General features: G+C 38.8%; 1 protein-coding gene across 4 annotated transcripts in view; it reads right to left on the bottom strand.

Annotated features, from left to right (window-relative positions):
- TOX (thymocyte selection associated high mobility group box) overlaps positions 1–27,009 on the bottom strand; it is a 228,668-nt gene that overhangs the window by 73,037 nt on the left and 128,622 nt on the right. For all 4 annotated transcript variants that reach the window (XM_009563281.2, XM_054060531.1, XM_054060532.1 and 1 more), the window contains one exon: positions 23,139–23,381. In XM_009563281.2, coding sequence (XP_009561576.1) covers positions 23,139–23,381 — 243 coding nt within the window. The remainder of the gene's footprint in view (positions 1–23,138; positions 23,382–27,009) is intronic.

Here is a 27,009-nt window from a genome sequence, read left to right as displayed (position 1 = left end):
GTGTCTGTACATTTTTTTTTAAATGTTAAGATTTTATTTTTTAAAATCCATAAATTAAATCCTCCGAAGAATACTGAGTAGTGGAACAGAACATAATAAATAATATTGCTACTAAATTATTAGACTAACAACTAGAAAAGAAACAAACATCTGTTCTTCTATAGGTATGAATGGAAACAATGGAACATACTAACTGAGCATGAAAATATCTCCTTCAGACGTAGTATTACTAATCCAGCAGTTTCAAGGGAATAATCTGCTCATAGCACCTTAATACAAATGACAAAATAAATTATCTGTTTAAATGGAACATTTAGTCTGCATTCAATACAGCCTTGTCATGTTGACACTAGTAAGTTAATAAACAAGTCCGTATTAAAAGTAGGAATAAAATACACATTACTTGAATCATCTGAGGGGAAAATACATATGTTCAGTCATCATTTCAAATTGTTAAAAAACAGACAGTAAGATCACAGTAAATACACAACTTCAATATGCTCTAATCTGTCCAATTTATGAGATTTAAGCAAATATCAGCGAGAGTTTTAATTTGGATCTCCCAACAGCTAGACAGGATTATTGTGAGTGTAATAGTTTTATGTTCAAGTGGGATTCTGCTGTATTAAACTCTTTGTTAAACAAATCAGTCAAGCTCTCTCTCTGGAATTTTAATTTGCACCTTTGTAGGAGATGAGCAGTGTTTCACTTTTAATGTTTGATTATCAGCATGTACTTTAAAGAGGCAAGATCTTACCACTTAATACAAGGTGGGTTTTTTTTTTCATTTTCATGAGCTGAATTATATTTTAGTCCCCAAAAGTTATTATTACCTTTAGCTATGTATCTCCCAGGGTGTTTAATTTGCAGTAAAAAACACCCTGTAAAAAATGTTGCCATATTGTCAACTTAACTAAAATCTGTTTTCTGTTGGGCTGTCAATGTTTTCTGTCATATTAACCACAACAGCCCTGTCCTTTACCAAAAGCAGTCAATAGCAGTGCTCTCAGCAGCATCACCAGAATTGGTTTGCACACAGAAATGCAAGTCTAAAAGTTCCATGAAAAGGCATGTCACTGCAAACCCCTTCAACTTTTTTAATGGTACCGGTCTGTTTCTCTCTGATTCTTTCCTTTCAGGTAGGTAGCACATTAATGAGTCATCTTATTTCATCCTGATTTTTAGATTTGCTTTCTTACTCCAATTCCAGTTCAGAATTTGAGAAACTCTTCTAAACCAAGAAGGAACTTCTCCATTGCCCTGCCTACCTACCCATTCCTCTCGGCTGCCACTCAAGCTCACCACGCAAACTCTATGCACACAACCTCCACAACAGCAGTTCCAGGTTGCAACAAGAACTCGGCATTCATAGAGACCCCAGGGCACCACTCTCAGTAGATTATGATCTACTGATTCAAGTGCAGCAGTGGGGTTATAGTTGCTTCTCACCCAGGTGTTCGCAAGAGAGTCAATGAAACTATTTTCATCAATGAAGTAAATAAGCTCTGCAGTCTTTTAAAAGATCTTTATTAAATTGTGTAAGAATTATGTTACTGTCTTAAGTCTCACAAGACAGACTAAAATACTGTAGACTAATAATAACTAATCACTTGGACATTCCTATGGGCTACAAAACCAAAAAGTTAAGTTCTTGCTCTAAATAATGCTGTGTAGAAGCCTACTAAGCTTTGGTCTCAAAGGTCCAGGTAGACGTTCTAGATATTCTGAAATGGACAAGTCTCTCTCTTTCTGTCTTTTGATTTCTCTTTGTCTCATGTCATGACCAGACAGCCCCGATTCTCAGAAAATGTTGCAAACAAAAGATTAATCTCAACTCATTTATTCCCCTTGCCTCAACTTTGGTTTCAGTCTTCTAGCATTTTCCAATGAAAATCTTCTCTCCCAAAAATACTCATCTGACTCTGGCTGCTGTTGAATGCCTTGAGAGTGTCAGTGAAAAATTAAATACCTTCTCACTGTTGGATGGAAGCCTACAAAGAATGAATCTTTAGCCCAGAAACAAGCAGACGATGCATGCTAGTTATGAATGGGCAACCACTTCTGACCTTCTCTAGACATGTCTACAACACCATGTGTGAAAAGAGGAGACAAGCTTCATTCACTGTTGATGAATCCATGAGATCTGTTCCAAACTTCTCCTTTTATTCACCTCATATTGGCTAACTCTCTCAAACTTTCTTTCAAAGGTAAATTTTAAGTTCTAGCTAATGTCACTCTTAATTAGAAATGAGTAATGACATACCTTATACAAGATTTTACTCCTGACTTCAAAAGGAGCTACCTAGGTTTGTTTGGTGTCTTTACTTTGAAGAAAATGTCTTTTATTACTTATTTTAGTACAACACATTAAAATCAAATATCTCCTGTAGCAAAACGATTCAAGTCCCTGGAACTCAAATAATTTTCTAATAAAAAATGCATGAGACAAATAAATGCACTTTATGTTCCACAAGAAAAGGCAGTTTCAACAGGCTAATGCTCAGAGAAAATTCATTTTATCAACCAGCCATTTCATTCTTTGGTGCTGTTACAAGCTCCTCGCAGTTGCTAAGCAACCATAATTCATCCTACCTTTTAATGGATACTCTGCTACTGCTGAGAACATTAAGGTGAAGAGAATAAATGCCTTGGGTGAATCTTGAAATCTTTCATTATGCATGTCATTCTATTTCTGTAATGCTATAATGCTGAAATGTTTCTGTGGCAGGAAACTGAGTTGTGGTAATTGCATATTCCACTCATATATGTTTTGTAAGCAGAGCAGCACGTACTTGTCTAAAATGAGCTATTTCTAACATGATTGAAATTGGACTTTTCTACTTCTAAAGGTAGTAAATAAATCTGAGGGGAAAAAAGAAGAATAAGTCTGGAGTAAAATGTCTTGAAATTTTCAGCAAGAGTGACAAAATCCTATGGCATAAATTGAAAGTAATCGAACAGGCTTGATTGTAACTCACAGTGGTATGTGAATACATGGTACACAACTGAAAACACAAAAAACACAATAAAGAAACCATATATCTTGTGCAACTTTCACCTTTTTAAAACACATGACATTCAAAGACAGATACATGTATGCTAGATCAGGCATCTCCGTATTATTAAAACAAACCTCATGCTTCAGCTGAAAGCAAACAATGAATATTATGTACATTTCCCTCCTTGTTGTTTAGGGTCTTTTTGCCTCTTGAGAAATACTTCCTTATATCAGCCAAGGGAGCACTAGCATGAATATGATTTCACAATTAGGTTTGTATTTTGCAAATAAATAGAAAAGACATTATAAGGTAAGATAGAGTGCTCAGATACTTTCAATGATAGATAGCACTACAAAACCTTAAGATGGATTTGTTTCTATGGGTTCAACCTATGTTTCTGATCCTCATTATCTTCTCTTTCACACCTGTGTATACTAGGAGATGTGCTTTTCAAAAAGCAGCTAAATGCAGATAAGACATTAATTCATTTTTCCTTGTTTCAAACATTACATTGTATTTCATTTATTTAGAAAAAATACAATTAGCCTTGGAGAAAAACTGGTTACATTTTTTCTATATACCTTTTAAGGTCACTTTCCTCTTTACATGGATGGGCTTATTGGAAATGCTAGGGGACAACCAATATTTTCAGTTCTCTTCCTCAATGATTTACAGCATTCTTCTACCAGAGGCTGGTGACCTCAAACTCATCTTGAAGCTGCAGGGACACTATTTCTGCATTGTGCAGGGAGGACCAGTCAGAGAGCTGATATCTGTTTTGATGTTAGAAATGAAAGACAAAACAAAACCTTCTGCTCATCCTATCCAACTGTTGTTGAGGAACATTTAAAATTATTCTTGTTAATCTATTTTTTTAATGACTGCTGAATTTCTGAGCATTTTGGCAATACTATTATATTGCACAAAGGTGGAAGACCTCTTTCTCTGAGAAACCTTTTAAATCTGTTTCTCAGGAAAGCAATCTGGAGGAAAAAGAAGAGGAAGCTCTTGCATATATGCACACATGAAAAGAAGAAACTGATGGGGTTGCAGTATAGAGTTAAAAGACAAAAATCTGCTCTAAAGTGATTATGCTCGTTGAACAGCACAAGACAAATCCAGCGCATGGCAATAATGTGAAAAAGTACAAAAAAGGCAAGAGGTCTCAAATCAAGGATAATGCAAATATAAAATAAATGCACAAATACATGCACTATATCTACACCAATGCATGCAGCATGGACAATAAACAAGAGGAAATAGAAGTTATTTTAAGGCAGGAGTGCTATGATATAATTGCTATCACGGAAATGTGGTGGGACGACTTGCATAACTGGAGTGCTGCTGTGGCTGGGCACGGACTCTTCAGGGAGGATAGGCGAGGACAGAGAGGCCGTGGGGTAGCCCTGTATGTTAGAGTTTTGACAGCCTTGAACTCATTGATAGTGATGACAAGGTTGAATGTCTATGGGTGAAAATGAGAGGTGCACCTATAGTAAGGCAGATATTGTGGAGCGAGTCTGCCATGGACAACCCAGCCAGGATGAGAAGGCTGACGAGTTATTCTATAAGCAACTACTATCAACTATAATTCCAGTGTCCTTGTGGGAGATTTCAACTTACCAGATGTCTGCTGGAAGAATAATACAGTAGAGAGGAAGCAGTCTAGGGGGTTTCTGGAGTGTGTGGAAGACAACTGTCTAACACAAGTGAGTGAGCCAACTAGGGAAGGTGCCCCACTAGACCTTCTGTTCATGAACAGAGAAGGAACTGTGGGAGATGTGACAGTTGGAGGACTCCTGGGGCACAGTGATCATAAGATGATAGAATTCTCAGTTTTAGGAGAAGCGAGGCAGGGGTGGAGGGATCAAAAGAACAGCCACCTTGGACTTCTGGAGGGCAGATTTTGGTCTATTCAGAAAGGTGGTTGATAAAAGCTCCATGGGAGACAGTCCTTAAGAGCAAAGGAGCCCACCAGGGCTGGATGCTCTTTAAGAAGAATTCCTGGTGGCACAAGAACAAGCTGTCCCCATGGGGAAGAAAACCAGACTGGCTGAGTAAAGAGCTCTGGATGGACATAAGGAAAAAGAGAAAAATATATAAACTTTGGAAGAGGGGGCAGGCATCTCAGGAGGACTACAGAGATGAAGCGAGATCATGTACAGCGAAAATCAGAAGGGCTAAAGACTAATTAGAACTTAGATTGCCCCATGCTGTGAAAGATAATAAAAAATCCTTCTATAAATATATCAAGAAAAAAAGAAGGGCCAATGAGAATCTCCAATCTTTACTGGACATAGGGGGAACAATAGTGACAAAGGATGAGGATAAGGCTGAGGTACTTAATGCCTTCTTTGCCGCAGTCTTTAATAGTAAGGTAAGATGTTCTCTGGGTACTCAACCTAACGAGCCAGTAGACAGAGAGGAAGATAAAAGCAAAGTTCCCATGAGTCAAGGAGAAATGGTTAGAGACCTGCTACACAAATTAGACATTCAGAAGTCTATGGGGCTGGATGGGCTCAATCCAAGGGTATTAAGGGAGGTGGTGGTGCCTGCCAAACTCTTGCCATCTACTGGCAGTCCTGGCTGACTGGGGAAGTTCCGCTTGACTGGAAGCTGGCAGATGTTACACCCATTTACAAAAAGGGCCAGAGAGAGGATCCAGGAAAGTACAGGCCTGTCAGTCTGACCTCAGTGCCAGGGAGCGTCATGGAGCAGGTCATCTTGAGTGCCATCTCACAGCACATACAGGACAATCACGTGACCAGGCCCAGTCAGCATGGGTTTATGAAAGGCAGGTTCTGCCAAACTAACATTATCACCTTCTATGACAAGGTCACCCGCTTAATGGATGAGGGAAAGGCTGCAGATATAGTGTACCTGGATTTTAGTAAAGCCTTTGACACTGTTTTTCACAGTATTCTACTTGAGTAATTGGCTTCCACTGGCCTGGACAGGCACATCCTCTGCTGGGTAAAAAAATGGATGGATGGCCAGGCCCAGAGAGTGGTGGTAAATGAAGTTAAATCCAGCTGAAGGCCAGACACAAGTGGTGTCCCCAGGGCTCAGTGCTGGGTCCAGTCCTGCTCAATATCTTTATCAACGACCTGGATGAGGGGAGGACGGTCTTTGTGCAGGAGCTTGCAGGGTTTATAGATAGGCTTTAAACTAGATATGAAGGGGGAGGGGGATAACAAGCTAGCCCTTAACAAGAGGTGGAAGGATGGGTGTCAGGTAGGGAGGATACTTCTCCAAAACACCTTATAGGTAATAGAGGGTCCACTGGGAAGGTGATGCAACCGGCAGCCCAGCTGAAGTGCCTTTACGCTAACACACAAAGCTTGTGTAACAAGAAGGAGGAGCTGGAAGCTACCGTGCTACTAGAAAGCTATGATCTAATTGCCATCACAGAAACGTGGTGGGATGAATCCCATGACTGGAATGTGGCTATCAGCGGCTACAGGCTGTTCAGAAGGGACAGACCAGGAAAGAGGGGTGGAGGCATTGTTCTCTATGTCAGGAAAGGGATAGAATGTGAAGAGCTGTCATTGAAGAGTAGCCAGGAACAAGTTGAAAGTTTGTGGGTCAAAATTAAAGATGGAAGAACCAATAGGAACCTTGTGGTTGGTGTATACTACAGGCCACCCGATCAAGGAGAAACAACCGATGAAGTCTTCTTCCTTCAGCTACAGGACGCTTCACGCTTGCAAGCTCTCATCCTACTCGGGGACTTCAATCACCCTGACATATGCTGGAAAAGTAGCACGGTGAGCTGTAGGCAATCCAGGAGACTCCTGGAGTGCATTAAGGATGATTTCTTAGTCCAGCTGATAGAGACCCCCACTCGAGGAGAAGCAATACTGGACCTTTTGGTCACCAATAAATGCAAACTCTTCAGTGACATTAGGATCGGAGGCAGCCTGGGCTGCAGTGATCATGCACTGGTGGAGTTCAAGGTCCAGAGGGATATGGGACAGGTGAGGAGTATAGTCAGGACACTAAATTTCAGGAAAGCAGACTTGCAGCCCTTCAAAGAATTACTCGGTAGGACCCCTTGGGACATGGTCCTCTGGGACAAGGGAGTGGAACAGAGCTGGAAAATATTTAAGGAAACCTTCTACAAGGTGCAAGAGCGCTCGATCCCTGTATATAGAAAATCAGGCAGGAAAGGGAAGAGACCAGAGTGGCTGAGTCGAGACCTGCTGGTTAAATTAAAAAAGAAGAGGGAACTGCCAGGCAGCACAAGCAGGGACAGGGAACCTGGGATGTGTATAGAGACGCTGCCCAGTTGTGTAGGGATGAAGTCAGGAAGGCCAAGGCACAGCTGGAGCTGAACCTGGCAAGGGAAGTAAAGACTAACAAGGGCTACATCAATCAAAAGAGGAAGGTCAAAGTGAACATACCTCCACTGATGACTGGAAATGGGGATCACGTATCAACAGATGAGGAGAAGGCTGAGGTACTTAACAACTTTTTTGCCTCAGTCTTCACCAATAACCGCTCTCTTCACCCCTCCTTGGTCATGGGACAGCAAGATGGTGACCAGGGGGGTAAACCCTGTCCCACAGTAGAGAAGGATCAGGTTCGCGACCACCTGAGGAACCTGGACATATATAAGTCAATGGGACCTGGTGAGATGCATCCCAGAGTCCTGAGGGAATTGGCAGATGTGGTTGCCAAGTCACTCTCCATGATATTTGAAAAGTCATGGCAGTCAGGAGAAGTCCTTGGTGACTGGAAGAAGGGTAATCTTGTGCCCATTTTTAAAAAGGGTAGAAAAGACAACCCTGAGAACTACCGACCTGTCAGCCTCACCTCTGTGCCTGGGAGGATCATGGAACAGATCCACCTGAAAGACATCCTAAAGCACATGGAGGACGGGGAGGTGATTAATGGCAGCCAGCATGGCTTCACCAGGGGCAAGTCCTGTCTGACCAACTTGGTGGCTTTCTGTGATGGGGTAACCAGAGCAGTGGACATGGGTAAACCAACGGATGTGATCTATCGAGACTTCTGTAAAGCCTTTGACACAGTCCTCCACAACATCCTTCTCTGTAAATTGGAGAGATTTGGATTTGATGGGTGGACGGTACAGTGGATAAGAAACTGGTTGGATGGTCATATTCAGAGAGTAGTGGTCAATGGCTCAAAGTCCAGATGGAGATCCGTGATAAGTGGTGTCTCTCAGGGGTCCGTACTGGGACCAGTACTGCTTACTATCTTTAGCAATGATATTCACAGTGAGATTGAGTGCACCGTCAGCAAGTTTGCAGATGACACCAAGCTGAGTGGTGTAGTTGCCACACCAGAAGGATGGGATATCATCCAGAGGGATCTGGACAGACTGGAGAAGTAGGCCTGTGTGAACCTCATGAGGTTCAACAAGGCCAAGTGTAAGGTCCTGCACCTGGATCGGGGCAATTCCCGTTTTCAGTAACTGATGGGGGATGATGTGATTGAGAGCAGCCCTGCAGAGAGGGACTTCGAGGTGCTGGTCAATAAGAAGCTTGACATGAGCCTGCAATATGTGCTCGCAGCCCAGAAGGCCAACTGTATCCTGGGCTGCATCAAAAGAAATGTGGCCAGCAGGTCGAGGGAAGTGATTCTGCCCCTCTATTCCTCTCTTGTGAGACCTCATCTGGTATACTGCGTCCAATTCTGGAATCCTCAATGTAAGAAGGATATGGAGCTGTTGGAACGGGTCCAGAGGAGAGCTACAAAGACGATGTGAGGGCTGGAGCACCTTCCCTATGAGGACAGGCTGAGAGAGTTGGGGTTGTTCAGCCTGGAGAAGAGAAGGCTCTGAGGAGATCTTATAGCCATCTCCCAGTACCTGAAGGGGCTATAGGAAACCTGGAGAGGGGCTATTCGGACCAGGGGAATGGGTATAAACTGGAGAGAGGTAGATTTAGACTGGATATTAGGAAGAATTTCTTCACCATGAGAGTGGTGAGACACTGGCACAGGTTGCCCAGGGAGGCTGTGGATGCCCCATCCCTGGAGGTGTTCAAGGCCAGGCTGGATGGGGCCTTGGGCAGCCTGATTTAGTGGGATGTCCCTGCCCATGGCCCATGTGACAAGACAAGAGGGAATGTCCTTAAGCTGTGTCAGGGGAAAGGGGGAGTTTAGATTGGACATTAGGAAAAACTTCTTCACAGAGCACTGGAACAGGCTGCCCAAGGCCCAACTCCTGGAGGTATTTAAAAGGTGGGTAGATGAAGTACTTAGGGATATGATTTAGTAGTGGACAGGTATGGTTGAAATTGATAATCTCAAAGATCTCTTCCAACCTAATGATTCTATGTCAAACAAAATTACTTTCTATTTTTTTTTCTTCTTCTCAAGTGTTCATACTATTCCACTTTCCACCAAAAGAAAGTATACTTGACTTTTCTTTCCCCCTCTATGAAAGTATACTTGACTTTTCTTCCTCTTTTCTTCTCCTTGTCTCCTTACTTTTTTTATATACTACTAGTGACATGAAAAAAGAATCTGTTTCATAACCATTGCCTGATTACTTTCCAGTAAGGAAAATGTTATCTTTCCTCAAACCACTGATGTTTCCTCCAAACACGTCCACTGAAGTAAAAGGGTGAGATAAAAGAGCAGTGGCTTACCTGTCTGATTTTCAAAGACTGATTCACCCTTGTAAATGTAATTTGCAGATGCGAATAACTCATCCCATTCACTCTAAAAATTTTTCTATGCACAGTTTCATTAGTGGAGTCTGCACGCACCTGAGGAATGGCTCAAAAATTGTCTCTCAAGAATTCTTCTTGTTCTTTTCTGCTACTTAGAGGATGGTGATCTGTAGCTACAGCCTGGAAAACTCTTAGAAGGCAGAATACCGAACCACTTCTGGCTGTTCGTATTCTCCTACTTCTTCCTTCCTAACTATGGGAAGAAATAGTGGACTTCCACATAGGAATAACAGATGTGGAATTATAGTAGTCATGCTTCCAAGTCTTCTTGAAAAACACTTTCTTATATTACTTGGAACCACTTGATCACATCTATAGGAAGATGAGAAAATTCAAGGCCTTGTATCATCTTAAACCGGAATAATATCTTAGGGACAGCAATACCATTAATGCCCCTTATATCTTTCAAAAGCTATATTACTTTCTCTTGAAATATTTAGTTGTGAATCAGATAGATGCCTAATGTTGATCTAATTTACCATTTCTAAAGTTAAGAGCATTTATGCTTAGCTAATTCCACATTTCCTCTGATGCAAAACTGCTTTAGCTCATCTCTTGCATTTTTTACAAAGGTGAAAAATAATACAATATAGGAAAGCAAAATTAATATTTTAAGTTTCACTGTAAAGTAAAGAAAGAGGATACTTAATATGATTTATGGAAGTAGGAAGAGAAAAGCAAACTGAGACCTAACCACTGGAAGGTCACAGCCAATAACATTTCTGCAAATAGAAGTGGGTTGCCGAAGCATCAAATGCAAATTACTGTTTGCTGGAGAATTTTAATAGAGTTCTACGTCACATTATAAAATGTTTAATTGTAACCCCATTTTAATAACACCATCTGATTAAATGAAAAGATGCCTTGCTGATCGCAATTACAATCTGTCAAACTGCGTATTTATTTACAGTTTGGTTTCCTAAAACCTTAAGATAAAAAAGGAAAGTCTATTTGGCTTGTCAGCAAACTGTAATTATTGTGTATCCTTCTGTCAGTTTCTGCATAAAACTTTTGGTTCTAAAATGGATCTAATCATAACTACAGCAACATTTTTATAAATGCTTGCTTTCCCTTCTTCCCTCTTCCCTCCATCTTCCCCTTTCTCCTTCGTCAGTGAATTCTTTGTTGCAAACTCAGGAGGAAAAACTTCTTCTAAGTAAGGAACATTTGTTTCTCTATTATATCTTTTCTATCCAAAGTTATTGTTAGAATATAGAAGACTATTCAATGTAAATATTATTTATGGCAGCGTACCTTCCTAGCACTGCACTCAAGCAAAGCCATGGGATTAAGACTCTATTGGGTTTTTTTCTGCTTTGGCATTAACAACTTGAATATCAGCTGAGAAACTCTTTCCAAGTATATCATGTAGCTCATTTTCTACAAAGTCTATTTGTCGTAATTTATAACCTTTCACAAGAAACAAATTGCCAGACAAACAAGAAACGAGTCCAACTGTCTGAACACTAGTGTATGTATCAACCAGTTATAGAAATTACATCTCAAAGAAAGGTCTATTAAATCATCCAGCTCATCTCCCAGCCAGTGCAGGATTTTCCCATACGTATACATTCCACTGCTTTAACACTACCTGGCAAACTATTCAGATGACATTACGGGTTTTTTCCTAACCTTCACCCATTGCTTATTTTTATCCCGTTACTTGCAGTGACAGTCCTTAAGTATCATAAACATCTATTCCTTCAGCCTAACTTTCTAAGTAGTGGGTGATGATAAATAAATATAATATTGAAAATATGCACATAAACAATTTCATAAAATAACACACTATAGCTGAACCCCCAAGAAGAGCTATTTTTCTCAGTGTAGGCTATGGCCTAAAACAATCTGGATCATGATTACATGCTAATAAGATTTGGGAAAAGCTGATTATTTTTCTACTGTTTCTTAAATGGTCAAGTCAGCTGTGAACCAAAACAGTCTGAGTTAATATACTTCCTCTTGATTATTTATTTCCTAGCTGCTCCATCAACAGCTATTACCTATCATCCATTCTTAGATAAATATACATTTTATAACTATAAATATATACATATATAATTACACTTTAAAAAGAATAAATAAAAGACAGCTGAAAAGATTAAATGGTCTGCATTAACTTTCATTGACTGCTGGTTTTATATATACAATGAAGTAGGTGAATTTTTAAGGTTGAGGGCCTGTACCCAGAGTTTGCCTGAGGAGTCTGTACAGTTTCCATTAGAGGAATTCTCAAAAAATGTTAGACAAACATCTGTCAAAAATGACAAACTTATGGAGTATCCAGCTTTGGGAGAGATGACCTTTTAAAGTCCTTGCTTGGACTAGACTAAGTGAGGGATCTTACAGTTCTTTCTGGACCAGTTTTTGTAATTTGCTAAGTATAACAACGTTAAGGCTGCACAAAGCCAAGATGCAAGACGTCCGGTTAATCGTGTAACTTTTTCCTGTAGTGTAGCTTTGCTATACTGTCTTTAAGTGTAATTGAACTAATAAAACTTGTTTCAAAACAGTACATTAGGTGATGTTTCCCTTCTTCAGTCTTGTTACAGCTTGCATTAGTTTTTCAAATGTTACAAGGAAAAACATTTCAGATTTACTACAGTAGAGCATGGATCATTATTGACAAAGACTTATGCTGACACACCCTTAATCTCATATAATCTAAAATGTAAATTTTCGCAATTTATGAACAAATGAAAGCATGTGCTACAGGGCAAACTCTGTTTATGTTGAAACTCTGGGAAAGCCCCTACTAGAGCTACATAGGATCAGCATTAGGCCAAAGTATTTCTGAAAATCCCACTGAGATTTTCAGCCAGTCACAGAACTCCCAAAGCGCAGTTTAGAGGCAGAAGCCATAAATGACAAAGTTAGTGCATCAACACCGGTCACAAGTAAAATTACATAAGCCAGGCCCTGGGCAGAGAACTTTCCTTTTGGGTGTTTTCCCCTCCTTGCAGTCACAAAAACTGATTGCAAGCGAGAAGAAACACACATGCTATGCAACGCACCCACAAGGCCTTGGACTGGGAGTGTGGGACAGCGAAGCATCACTCTGTGGTTTAACAGATGCTTCACTTCTCCCTAGAGCTGACTGCGTTTCAAGGGCAGGCAGAACAAGCCTCACATTTTTTCCATTGCTCTTAAATAAGGCTGCTGCATCACTTCCAGGTTGCATGATTGCTTAAAGGTCTCAGCTATCATTACATTCAGTGGCCATAATTGCTTTATATTAGATGTGTTAAACATGGCAGTTAATTCCTGCCTTTATTACATTTGAGGCCTTCTGTTAGTTCTAATATTGAAAGATGTCTCTCACCACATTACTGCCCACCTTTCTGTTACCGATTGTCAGACAAGAAATCAGCTCCTGGTAATACTTTTGATATTATGGGTCCCACAATGTAGAGTCATCATCTTCCTCTGCCTTAAGATCGGTCTCTTTCAGCCTTTTTTGGTTTGGGACTCCTCTGTATTTTTATATTGTGAAATTTTTATTGGTGTTTTAATGAAGTAAATATATTTCTATTCTACAATACAGTACTTGACAGATATGAGGGACTGATATTGGAAATACCTGTTTGTGCCATTATTAGTACATTACCTTGTCAGATCATTAGTAACTACATAGCATTTTGAGACACAAGAAAAGCACTGCAGAAGAAGAGTGTGGCTACCATTATTTTTCAATATGTTTATGTTTTCTGTAAAAAATAACTTCTAAAAGTTTTGCCAGTGGTTATTTTACACTGTATACTTTCTGTGAGGAAACTTAAGCTGCACTTAATATCCAGATCAGCACTAAGCCTATTGCACTAAACACTTTTTATGCCACTACATAAGAAAGGGGAGTGTAATAAAATTCATTAAACTGAGATTCCACACTTGAGTATTAGGGCATGTGTAGGAAACTGAAGCTCAGTTATTGAGTTAATCTCTGAAATTCTTTATGTGTGAATGAAGGGAATCTAAAGTCTATTAGAAGGAAGTCCCATCTCTGAATATAAAGAAGTGTTGCATTCTCATCAAGGCCCTGATCCTGCAAATCCTCAATGCAGAGCTTTTTTGCTAAAGGACCAGAACATCTAATTTCAAACATTTTTGCAGTTAATATAACTTTTGTAAGGATAAAGGGAAGATAGCTGTAGCCCAATGTCACCACTGTCCGGCAGTGGAATTTCAAAGATGGGATATGAAGTAGCCTCATCTTGTCATTCTTTGGGTATGCCATATCCCACTTTAGCATCTAGGTTACCTCCTTCATTAACTCAGCTAGCAAAGGTACTTTTTATAGAAAGTAAGTTACCTACCATCAGGCACTGCAATCTCACTCATAACACAGGGATTTCGTAAAAAGTTCTCAGAGGCAACTATGTACAGTATGTTGATTAAATCTGTTGCACGTACTTCAATAGTTTGGCTCTAGTTTCCATCCTTGTTTAACATACAATGTAGATCCTCATTTTGGAGGCAAGTGGGATATTCAGATGCAACATCCTGTCTTTTACATCCGCTTTCCATCAGACAGCTTAACAGTGTGCTAAATTCATACATACTGATATACACATGTATCTTTACACATATGTATATGTGTAATCATGGATGGATGCACACATATACATGTACACTAACCACTACAGCCCGTATCATCTCCGGGTTAGGGCAAGCATACAGAGTGCCATGTCACTACCTGTAACATCTCCTTTGTCTCTTTTCCTTCCCTGCAAGTTGGCTGAAATAGGAATGTTTGGTACACACTGATAATATGTAAGATAAACTGTTATGACTTTGCTTGTCTGCCTTCAGATGGGAAGGGTCCATTTTTGTGGGTTTTGTAACTGAAATATATGCATGAGCATGCCTTAGAAGTGTTCCTCAGTCCATAATGCTTCTTGCTGCCTTTATTTACTTCAAGTCCTTTTTTTGTAACTGTATCCATCCATGATATGCACAGAAAATTCATTGAGAACATTAATGTTCATATCTTTACTGTCCAGATACAGAGGCAGCAGCATGTACAACATGCAATAAATACAGCTCAAAGGTGTGTGTGAAAGAGGCTACGGAGATCTTAAGTTGCATACATGTGGCTGAAGTACAGCATTACACTGACAGTGGAGGCTCAGGGTTTGCACGCAGTTCCCTGGGAAATCCCAATATAAGAAAAGGTATTTAGTTCCTGCATCTGTACAGACTTTGTATAAATGAAGGGGAAGGTAACAGAGCTGTGGACATCAATCTGGAATGAATCTTTATGTTATTGAAAGGACTGGGAAAGAGTGGACATCCTTACACATTTCTTAATTGCCTTAAGAACAAGAACAAAGTATAACAGTAAAAAATGAGTTATTATTTAGTGATTATTATTTCTCCAAATCTCAAAATAGTTAGGCAGAATTTTTTCTTCCCTCAGTATTATACATCCTGATGCAAAAAGTCAGTGGAAAACAGAAACAATGATACCATAAAACTATTAAAACAGATAAAACCCCCTATGAGACTATTAATTGGACCTTTTAAATTTCTTCAACTCAGAAAAGTCAAGAGCCAAGAACATTTTTTTTTTCTCATGAAGTGCATTAAAAATGTTGCTAATTACCTATGACTTACATAGGCAATTCTAGATGAGTAAAATTCACACTATGTTCTAGCAGTTGACACTGTCATGAAACTGCTGGTGTAGCATCATTCACCAGAGTCATGCAGCACCTCTGAACTTGCAGCATGTAAATGGCAGCTTCTGTTAAGACAGTGCATGCCATAGTGCACTGTTTTCATCTATACAACGTATCTTTCTGCTTCCTGAACAAGATGCAATGAGATGATGAATGCAGTACAAATCCATGAAGACTGTACAGTCTTGTCAACTGCTTTGAAGCTTCACAGAATGCAAATGCATACATTTAAATAACAAAACAGGTAGAAGAAGAGGCTACTCCACCTGATGCTCAAAACTCACCCTCTCATCTGCACTGTGGGCTTCTCCTTTTTTGTCTTCACAAAATCATCTTCACAGTTTTCAAGAAAGATATTTCACTTCTATTCCTTAAGTTCAGAAAGATTTTTTTGCCAAAGACTGAGTCTTTAGAAACATTTCATTATCTTGCTGTTCTCGACAACTACATGCAATGTTAAAAGTGGCAGATTAAAGTCAACAATCTCAGCTGCTGAAACCTCTGAATTCCTGAGAGTTATGTTTTCTTTATTTGTATACTCTATTATCTGTTTTGTTTGACACCTGAAGCTATGATGCTGCTTATACATTAATCACTCCTGTGAGTACTTCATATGTGAGATGTTGTATAATCTACCACCCACAACTGAAGGCTTTGTCTCCATGCCACATTCATCATGTTTTAGCCTGTGCCTTTCTGGTTAAAAGTCTAACAAAACAATAATTAACAACACTAACACGTATTTTTTCTTACTTTTTAATTTTTCAAATAAATTCCTATTCAAAAAAGGCTGTTTTAAAAAATAAAATATGCCACCTGGTTATTCCTTCCTGAAATTACACTGATGTTGTTTTCTTACTGAATTTGTGAAATATGAACCACATGGAGTCTCAACAACCACACTCAAGTAAGCAGAAAGCTGTATTTCCCAACTGACAGTAAATAAACAGCTTCATTAGCAATTTTTACAATGAGACCAGTAATATTCTTAACTCCCAAGTGACTACTCGCTGTAGCTTCTAACCCATCAATAACTTTTGCATCTTTGCTGCCATTTGGAGTGCTATCCCTCACTTCCTCTGAGGCGGCAGACCAAATGGCCAGAAAACAAGCTAAGGTAACGGATAACACTAGCCACAAATATTCTCAAAGCAATTCTACTCCTAGCTGACCTTGAGAAGGTGGCATCTGTTGATAGCTTGTGCCCACGGGGTGCTTTCTTCTACTTTGCTGATTTTCTCTTGGGGGGAAAAACTGTAGAAGTGCTACCCATAATGTTTCCCCTACCATGTATGCATGGATTAATATTCAGTGCCAAGAACCCCTGAGGGACAGTGTCACCCACAGGAAAGTTCTTTTACCCCGCTGTAGTGGGGTGGTGGCGACGGCGTGTCATTAGATCAGTCACAGATAGAACACATCTTTTCAAAGATGGCCCATTTGATTTCAATCCTCAGATACAGAGAACCAACCCTCCTCCTGTAATACATTATCTAAATGATAAATCTCTATCACTGTTATTACTATGCTTTGTTTCCAGTCTTATTTTACAAAGCTGTAATTTGTAGACATCAGATGTTTTAATGTTTTTTGTACCAACATTGAAGAGACTTCTCCTATCAGATATGCAATATGCAAGAATATACAAAACATTGATCAAATTACATCTTAATCAGCTCCTCTACATATCCTTTATGTTGTCTTTCTGGTGACAAAGGAGTGGAGTAAACATCAGAAGTAAGGAAAGATAAATATGATGCCCTGGAGCCCTAGGTGGAATAAATCATCATAATTCTATTGAAGACAATGAAGTTGTGCCAACTGACATCAGCTGAAGATTTGGCTGTGCATGTCTCTGGTTAGTCTGCTCGACAAAACATACACCGTTATAACCTTTTGCCACACAAAGCATATGCCAGTAAGAAAATCCAGCTTGTAAAAAATGTCTTTTCGTTGTTCGTATTTTTTTTTGAAATGAAAAGAAATATATCCTGCAAGAATGCAAAGTTGCTTAAAAAGAGAAGAAAAAAAATACCTTAGCACAATGTGTTCCATGACCTTAGCTTTATGATTTGGTGTTTTTGATGGCAATAAATCACTGCAATAAAATTTGGGGTAGCAGCAGGTCTGTGTAGCATAACAGTAAATTTTGATGTAAACTGATTACTAGAGACTAGTAATGAGGCACAAATGTGAAGTATTCACCAGAGATTAAAAGTGTCTTCTACCACTGGCACACAATACAGTCTAGAAAAAAGTATCCAGGTATGATTCAAATCTCAACAGTTAGGTTAGAAGGAGCAAATCTTTTGTTCTGTTTTGAAAGTTATTCATCTTGTTCAGCAGAAATAAAAAATTTCTGTTTGACTCAGTAGTTTGCACTAATGCTTAAAGGTGCCAAAAAAACCCCCAAACCATATAGGTCAGCCTCAGGATGAGTCATGAATACAGATTTTAAACTACTATGTATGAAACTGGAAAAAAAAAAATGTCTTAAATATGTCTCAGCTACAACAACAATGTCCTGTACTGGATTCATTAGCAACTGTACTGTGGATAAGAAATACTGGCCTCATTCTACTTGAGATGAAAAACAAAAAAAAAAAAGTAACTGCTTTCTTCACTGTTACACAGTGCAACACTTTGTTGAAGCTATTACTCTCTAATGGGCTGCATATCTAAAAAATAAAATTAATGAAAAAGTATAATGTAATTGTTTGGGCTTTGATGAAGTGGGGCATCATGTTAAATAATTATTCATTGCCTTTATTCTTCTGTCAAAGTGTGCAGAAACAAAAGGTTTATGTTGCTTTTTTTTTCATATAAGGACATGGGCCTTTGGTACATGAATTTTAGTTTAAACTAATGCTTCTATTATTCCACATCTAAATAATTATAGCTGACATCATCTACTCTTCAGTGTTCTAGAAGATCTTTAGTTCTAGTCTACTGTTACACATTTTGTGCATTACATGAAATAAAACACCTCAAGATTTTGAAAATATTTATTTTAAAAACAGCAATGAAATTGTCTGTAATCACATTTTCTGCTCTGCTTTGAAAGCAGCATTATTCAATATGCCAGTGGTCTTTTCCATAAGAGCAACATATTAGAAATTCATGCTGCTCTAATATATCTGAATTCATTGATGTACTGCACTCCCTATAGACCTAAAGAAACATTTTTGGTTCAGTTTCATATGTCCTGCACATTACCTACTGATGTGGTGGCTGTCAAAACAGTTGTACAGTAGCCTTTGAATTCAAAGTGTGCCTTGACTGTACTCGTATACTAAAAATGACATTATACAAAAGTATATACATTATGCAGGCTTTTGTTGCCAGCACAAGTAGAGCATTTCAGAAATAAATCCCCTGATTTTATTGCCTTTTAACATCTTTTCCACTTTAAACTTCAAACCCAGAAATTTGAAGCATTTCAAGAAACTAAAATCCCTTTTATTTCTTTCTTCTAAATTTTCTATAGTACACCATCATGAGACACATTTTCAAAAAGATCAGCACAAGATTAAAAATAAAAGCATTCCAAAAATAGGGTTTTTTTTTTAATTCCTTTATGTAAAAGCAGCACTATGATTTTTAACCCTGGTTTCTTGGGGGCAAAATCAATCATCTATAGGATATACTAAAGAAGCTGAAATGTCTACGATTTTGCTGATAAAATGAACACACATTTCATAGAATGAAAACTCATTTCATAGAACACATCCAAAAGCATTTTTACAGATAAATGAACATTCTTACATGGATGGTATATACATGCATTTGCTTGCAAATGTGAGAAGGGTATTTCTTGATGTTCTTGGAATATTTCAGGAAAATTCATGCAAACAGAAAAGTGCTGGCAGGTCAAACTCCAACTGGAAGTGATTTAAACCTGCACAGGCCTACCTTCAGCTGTAGTAAATAAGGAATAGATTCCTGTTCCATTACATAGAAACAAACATGCCTATGGGACCATCAGCATATCTTCATTAAACAGCTCTACCTACATCTCATTGAATCCACTACTTAAGAAGCAGGAATAGAAGTCACATCCATTCTGAAGGAGGACTTTAGAGAGCTTCCACATGTAGCCCACTATAATGAGGCTGTACTGTCTGTCCACACCACCATGTGTCACATTCTGCACAAATCTTGTAGACTTCTGAACCCCCAATATGCAGATATAAAGAGCATCAAGAAACCTGCATGTGCCAGCAAGGTATTAATGGATGTGCATGTGCATCTGTTTATATGCCTGTATGTGACCTAAGCAGAAAATAGAGATACAAGAACATATAAGTCAATATATGAATTAAAAGCAGAATAATGAGAAAAGGAAAATTTTAGTAACTTTTCTTTAAAGTAATGGGAGCACAATAGGCAGTCCAGTCAATTAAAAAATCTTCAAAGAAGGTTAATTCCAAATTTAAGTATTAGACACAGTAAATAGCAATGGGAAATTTTTATCTCCCAGCACTGTGAAATTTTTCAAAAAGAATCCCTACACTGTAAGAAGCTGATCCCTAATAAGAATTCATTGAGCTGCTAGTGGGCTCTTATTGTGTGTGTTTAAGCACTTCCACATAGGAGAATTCTTACAGAGCTTGGGGCAAATCCTGCAATCCTTACTCAAAAGGATTTCATCTGCGGCTTGGAGGAAGTGCTGCACAGTATGAAACCGGGACTTCCAATGGTAGGAGTTTTGATGGGTTTTAGGAGGAGTACATCCTCAATTTTCAATCTGTCCAAAATCATAGAAATTGTCATCTGAAAGCACCTGGCAGTTGAGATGAAAGAAAAATGCTACAATCAGTGTACAAACTATTTTCCTACACTTTTTCTGAGCTCATTATGTTTCCTTACTCTTGTTTGGCCAGCATGAATTAATGCTTTATCTATAAAAACACCAACTGAAACCCACATCTTTCCTCTAACACAGTGAAAAAGGAAAGCATTATTGCTAAAATACCAACGTGGTATTAAAAATTACTGAATGGAAGGATATTGAAAGTAAAAAAATATAGACCAAATTCAATCAGAGGCACATTGCACTGCAGCTGTATTTGTGCCAATGTAAGTAAAATTTGCTGAAGATGTGAAATTAATTAGGGATAGAGAATAGCCAACAGATTCCTTTCTAAGAATAATTTTTCTAAAAATACTCATTAGTGCCTGAAAAATGAAGTGAGATACATGGTTCTCAAATATGTTAAACGGCGGTGGATACACTAGAAATTATATGGCACCGAGAGTTTAGATAGATTGGAGAAACTTATACATTATTTTCTATGTGAGGCAATATAAAACTGATTTAGGCAAGCACTTCTTAAATAGATCAGAGTTTTATGAGATAGTAAAATGGAAACTTAGAGATGAGTAATAGCAAGAGAAAAGAGTCATACTGAAGAAAAAATGTAAAAGGTTCTGGATTATAAAGAAGAGCTTCAAAGCTAAATAAAGAATGCTAACTCTGCAAAATCCTCTATCCTTCTTCATCAATGGAAAGCCAAAAGGACAATGGGGCCATTATAGTCACTGAAGAAGTCACTGAATCGCTGAAGAATTAAGTTAAGTTATCTCAAATTAATTCCTCTCAGCTATCAAATCCAAATCAGAGGAACCATTAGAGGAATCATACTGTCAAACAGTGTTCAAACTGCACAAAATTGTGATGTTAAAATTCCACCAGTAGTACTAACAGGAGATGTAGCTTAATCCCCTTGACAGACAAGCCAGCCCGAGTTAAAACTATTGCTAGTTAAGAAGCCTTCTTGTGTGCAAAGGGCATGGGAGTTAGGGATAACAGTTGACTTAGCCCATGATGCTTCAAGGATCATGTTTTATTTATTGAATGAATCATCAGAAATGACGGATAAAATTTAGTGCATATTTTCTTGAGGTCTGATTTTCATTTTTTCTGATCTACGCTAACTCCCAATAGCAAAATTGCCTAGTTATATTGTTCAGCTTCTTTTATATTTGCCCTCAATGCAATAATTCACTGTGATGATCTACAAACTCTCAAGGCCTTTTGTTCAGAGCTTGTTGCAAGAGGTTAATGTGGAACATCAGAGCTTAAAAGAATGCATAGATTTGAGTCATAGCCATGGCTCAAAAGAGGTCAGTTCAATGAAATACTGCTTGTCTTGACTGGAGTGCCAAGTGCTTCTCTTACTTTTTTAAGTCCTTTCATAGCCCTAATTCTCAGAACCCTACACAAGATTTGGCTCATACTCTTTAATGCACACCATCAGCTTTGTAGAAAAACAAGCAAAATTCAAATAATTTCCACAAAGCATATTTATATTTCTCTATGAAAATGTGCCTCCCCCCTTCTCCTGCCATTATTGAACATAACACTAGAGTCAGATTCCGACCTCAAACACAAACCATGCAATATCCTTGTAAATCAATAATAACTAAGGAGTACATAAGAAGCCAAGATTAGCCCCCCTGCAGTACAGCTTGTTGGATGTCCTCAGAGGGAACGCAGAGCTCCTCAAAATCAAGGCTGCTTTATTTTAGTTAAGCTGCAATGAAGCCCTGTGACAAGGCAGAGTTTTGTTGTAAACTAACTTGTTTTCCAGCCACCATGGCATCCCAGCCCTTGTTAGTCTGATGGGCTGATGAGGAGCTGAGCCTAGATCCCTCAAGCCCACAAACCTCCATATGGTGTCGTAGAAACCAGGCTCCCAGAACTGATATTTTTATTATTTTATTATTATAATTTTAGGTAATGTGATGGGAGTTGGCATGGTGGAAGTCTAAACAGCCTGAGTCCCTATGTACAGGGTCTCCCAGCTGGGAAACAGGACCCTGAGCCTCTGATTCTCCAGTGAGAAGCCCAGACCCTTGGATCTCTAGGAACGTCAGATCCCTAACTTCAGCTGACTGGATCTGCGGTTCCTGGTCAGCCCATCTAGCAGAGTGCCTGAATTCCAATGCCCACACAATGCTAGAACCCATCCTCTTTCATAGTATTTTAAACTCTTTGGCCTAGGATTGTACATCAATGTGAAATAATGCCCTCTTGGGTAAAACATTCTCGTCTAGAGCTGCTATGCGAGAAGTATACTAATTATTTGTAGAGCCCACTTGAAAATGTAACATGTAAAGTAGCTCTGCAGTTGTTGCAAGCAATTTAAAATTCAAAGAAGTGATTTATAATATCAGGCTTCCCAAGATTACAACCATAATGACGATCTGACAGACTTTATAAGCAAATTGTCCAGTCATTTCAGTTGGATTCTGGCTGGCTAAGGACTGGGAACTGTAAAAAGACTATAAGATTTGGCCTAGAATCAGAAATAACATTTGCTGTTTTCCAAATGTGCGGTAAACAAGAAAGGACATATTAAATTTTTGTACATCTCTCAGCACATGCAAATGAGAATGGAAAGAGCCTCGTCAGACAAACGCAGAACAACGGCCATCTGGATCCAAACTCCACTCCAACGGAAGTCAAAGCCTTGAGACTCCTTTTGTCATCATTTACATCCATGTAAAGCAGTTGTAATTCTACTCAAGTTAGCAGGTGACACCTTGGCTTTGAGGAACTTAGCTGTAAAACTCCTACTGCCTCTGGTGAGGGAAGGATTTGACATGGGGAGTACAATATAAAACCCAGAGTCAGCCAGCTCGCTCCGGGACCTGAGTGGTGCAGGAGCTGCCCCTTGGGGGATTTCAAACAGGTCAGTATTTCCACAATTTCACAACTTAAAGCAGAACAGAAGGGAAAGACTAGGAAGGCTTACCACGGAGATGGAATTGGAAAGCAGTGTCCCATCTTGACCAAGCATGTTGGAAACTGTAATTTCAGGTAGATCCATGTTTTGTGGGTGGAATGGAAGGAGGCCATTGTGGTTCATGGGATGACAGAGAGAGTGGTACCCAGACTCTATCTCATTCAAGTGCACCAGAGAGTGATCAGGCAATGACGGAGGAGTTATAGGAGGTATGTTAAAATCTTCACTTTCAAGACTTGGGCCAGGAAAAGACTGGGAAAAAAAAAAAATCATATAAATACCGATAAACAATAATAATAAAGCTCACACAAAACAAAAGAGTCCAACTCACGTACTTCTAAGCAGGAGCTTCAATTTAACAAAGAGAATATTTTAAACACCCATATATTATAACAGTGGAGTTTCACCATTATGTACAGAAGAAAAATTGCCTCCAAGGCATAAGAATCTCTCATATGTTCACAACTTCCATTAGAAAGAGATTTTTTTTTAAGAACCTGAATTCAAAGAGATTTCAAGGGTCCTATTAAAATTTTCCAAGAGTGTTCGTCTAGCTGAATACCTTTTTCATAGGAACTGTGGAAAAGGGAATGCAATTTATAAAATTAACATTGGCTCAAAATGATTCCTACTCCCTGTCACTCAGATCAAGAATTATACAGTGAAGAAGAAAGATATCGCTTTCAGGCTTACAGGAGAACCATGCATTTGTTCTGCTACAAAGAAAACCAAATAATTACAGAAATAGTACATACTTTGTATGAATATACTTTGTCTTTAAAAAAATATATTTCTAATGTCTCAAAAACACTGATTTTTCCTTTCTTAAGGAAACAAACTCAACAGTACATACATTTTGTCAGTCATCTAAATGAGTAACTCTACAAAGCAACTGTTGGGTCTTTTGTTGTCCACTGTCATTAAGTCATCCAATTCAATCTGATCCAAGGAAAAGCCACAGGCAAAGTCAGACTAATGCACCAAGGTGGGTAATTGTTATTATTTATCTACCTTCTTCATAGTCTTATTTTGTGGGTAGTGGTGGGTATGCCTGTATTTCTTAAAGGAAACAGGTGAGCAGTGTTAGATCCATGATCGTAATCAAGAGTTAAAAGGATCAGTTGCAGCAGTTCAGCCTAAAAGCTTGTTCTGCTTTTCTGAGAACAGCCTCAGTTCTCATCTCCTTTGCGAGTGATCAGTCTTAGCACATCCAACACCCACAGTCACAAGGCTTATAGCACAGAGACTACTTACACACTTCCTGCCCCTCTGCAGCAACACAGCCCTGCTCTGAGTGATGCATTTGGTAATTCTGGAAATGTAAGGATTTAAATACATTCTGCTCCTGCGAAGTATCTTCAGAAAAGATGAAAATGAGGGCACAATTTCAATGAACAGCTATTAGAAGAAAATGTTTTTCCCCATACAAGTTTGCGCATGGAGGACAGTATGGCATACGAATTCATGCAGAAGGACAAGGGAAGAATCAATGCTCAATTATAAACAAAGGGGGGTTTCATTAGCCATCATAGTAATACTGTCCTCCACAATGCCTGAGGTTACTCTCCTCTGTACAAGCACGGATATAAAAACTTAAATCAGACCGACAGCAAACAGTGTTAAGTTTTGAAAGAGCTGCTGAACACAGAACACCTTACTCTGGTGCACATTGTGCACAGTTGTGGTTGCTTTTCTTGTTTCTCAACAAAGTTTACACCTCTGTTCCTAAATATCTTACTATGAAATACAACAGGAAGGCTAGACTGTAAAAGCCAAAGTAAAATCCCAATAAATTAAAACTACAGGACAGGAAGAGGAATAGGTCTGGCAGTGATACTGCCATCCTTCTGCAAGAAGACTTTGATTCTTCCCATGCTTTCCAGCTGTGAATCTCAACTCTGGCACAGGACTTGGCTCTCCCCTTGCCCTTGCCCTCTCCTTAATGGGAAGTTGGCGAGAATATACTGCCTTTTTAAAGGCCTCCTACTTTTAGAAACCACAATACAGCCATCGGCAGACACATCACAAAGCAAGGAAATACATACAGTAAAAATAGAACCTTACTAAATGGGGAGGAGACTGACACACGGCAAAGTGAACACATATTTAAGCAATCACAATGAATAAACTGTGCAAAACAAAATAAAAGTATTGTGGACAATGTATACGCTATTTTCTAAGTACTATTATTAGCTAGATGATGAAAAGAAAGGCGTATAAAGTAATAATAACAATAGTAACAATAATAATAATAAATATATAATATATATAAAATAATAACAAAACAGGAAGGAACAAAAATGAAGGAAGGATCAGTACCCATAACAGTCTTCTGGACCAGCACTATCCCACACAAGTACACTTAGATTTGGTCACTGTAATCCTGGTGAACATAGAGTCATGTAACCTACAGCTATGAGGAGAGATTAATGAGCTGTGAAAAGAATACAAGCGTTCAAGACTGTCTTTTCTACTGTCCCAGAAGACTGATGGCTTCAAAGGAGTCTTCTCTTCCATTATATTGCAGGTATGAAGAATCGTTAACTTAACATTTGTTGTTCTCTCTCTCTCTCGTTATCCTACAGTGAAAAATACCTTGTACTGCATTTTTGCTGAACCAAGATGTCTCAAAGCCTTCTAGAGGAGAAAAAGAGATCTGTCCTCCTACTTTCCTAAAGCAAGAGTAGGACAAGAGTCTATAGTATTCTCTCACTACTTCTTAACAAGAATAAGGAACATCAATTTGCACTCTGTATTAAAAGCAAATATTCATACCAAATATTGACAGGTTAGGTGTGCCTACACCATTAATACTGGGGGCGTTCAGCAAATCTGCTGACTTATTTGTACACTCTTCTTGCATGCCTTATGTTGATAGTCCAGCTTTTTCTTTAGTCAGACTTTGATTTGCTGTGTTTCAAATGTGTCTTTAATTAGTAACACTTCAAAAATGGTGGAAGCAATTGATCTGCCATTAGGACATTAGCTTCACTTATTAAAAAGAAAGTAAAACAGTAGTGGTATAGAACTCCATAACCCAAGCTGAATCATGTATAACTATATAATAATGTTATATATGTCATATGGGCTAAGCATTTTAAATAGACGGTTGATCTCAGATTATTTTAAAAAAATCACAGCATGGTTATTATTTGCAAACCCACATTACCTATCACATCAGTGTTCAACGCACTTAAAGCTTCTTAAAGTAGGAGGAGCACTGTAAAAACACACCAAACCAACATACAATTCAAGCACTAGTACTTAGTATATTTTTTTTCCTTTTTTTACCAAAGACAGAAACTATTTTACTCCTTCAGTAGAGCCATATAGAATGCAAGCCATATGCTAATGGCATGCACAGATATTTGAAAGCATTTGCAGAGCACCCTGTTCACCTAACATTTTCAGCCAATTTGGTATTTTAATACTTAGTATTTGTGTATGTAAGACATAACTTCACCAGGGAAGCTACTTCAACAGTGATGGGACAATACTCCACTTCGTCTTGTCTAGGAGCGTGGTTCAGATGCTTGTAATGACTTGGCACACTAGCACATCAGAAATCAAAAGTCCTATATACATTTACAGCAAACCTAGCGTATCCCAGAAAAAAGATGCTTGCAACTGTGTGTGAAGGGAAGGAGTGAAGAAGAGGACATATGTTTGTTCTGCCAATAGCAGCTACAGGCTTCAAACACCCACTCCTACTCTCCTGCCATCTCTCCTCTTGCCATTGGGAAAGCCATCTTGAGGAACCATCTGGAGTCTCCTTGATGCAACTGATCCAGTGGTGGCAGTGGGCTCTCCTGGAACATCACGTTGTTACCTTCTTCCCCAAAAAGACACTTAAGAGAACTCTGGCACAAGGCCAGGCCCA

Source organism: Cuculus canorus, chromosome 2, assembly GCF_017976375.1.
Source record: "Cuculus canorus isolate bCucCan1 chromosome 2, bCucCan1.pri, whole genome shotgun sequence".
NCBI lineage: Eukaryota > Metazoa > Chordata > Aves > Cuculiformes > Cuculidae > Cuculus > Cuculus canorus.
Note: the sequence above shows the minus strand (reverse complement) of the source record. Positions and strands in the feature narration are given on the sequence as shown.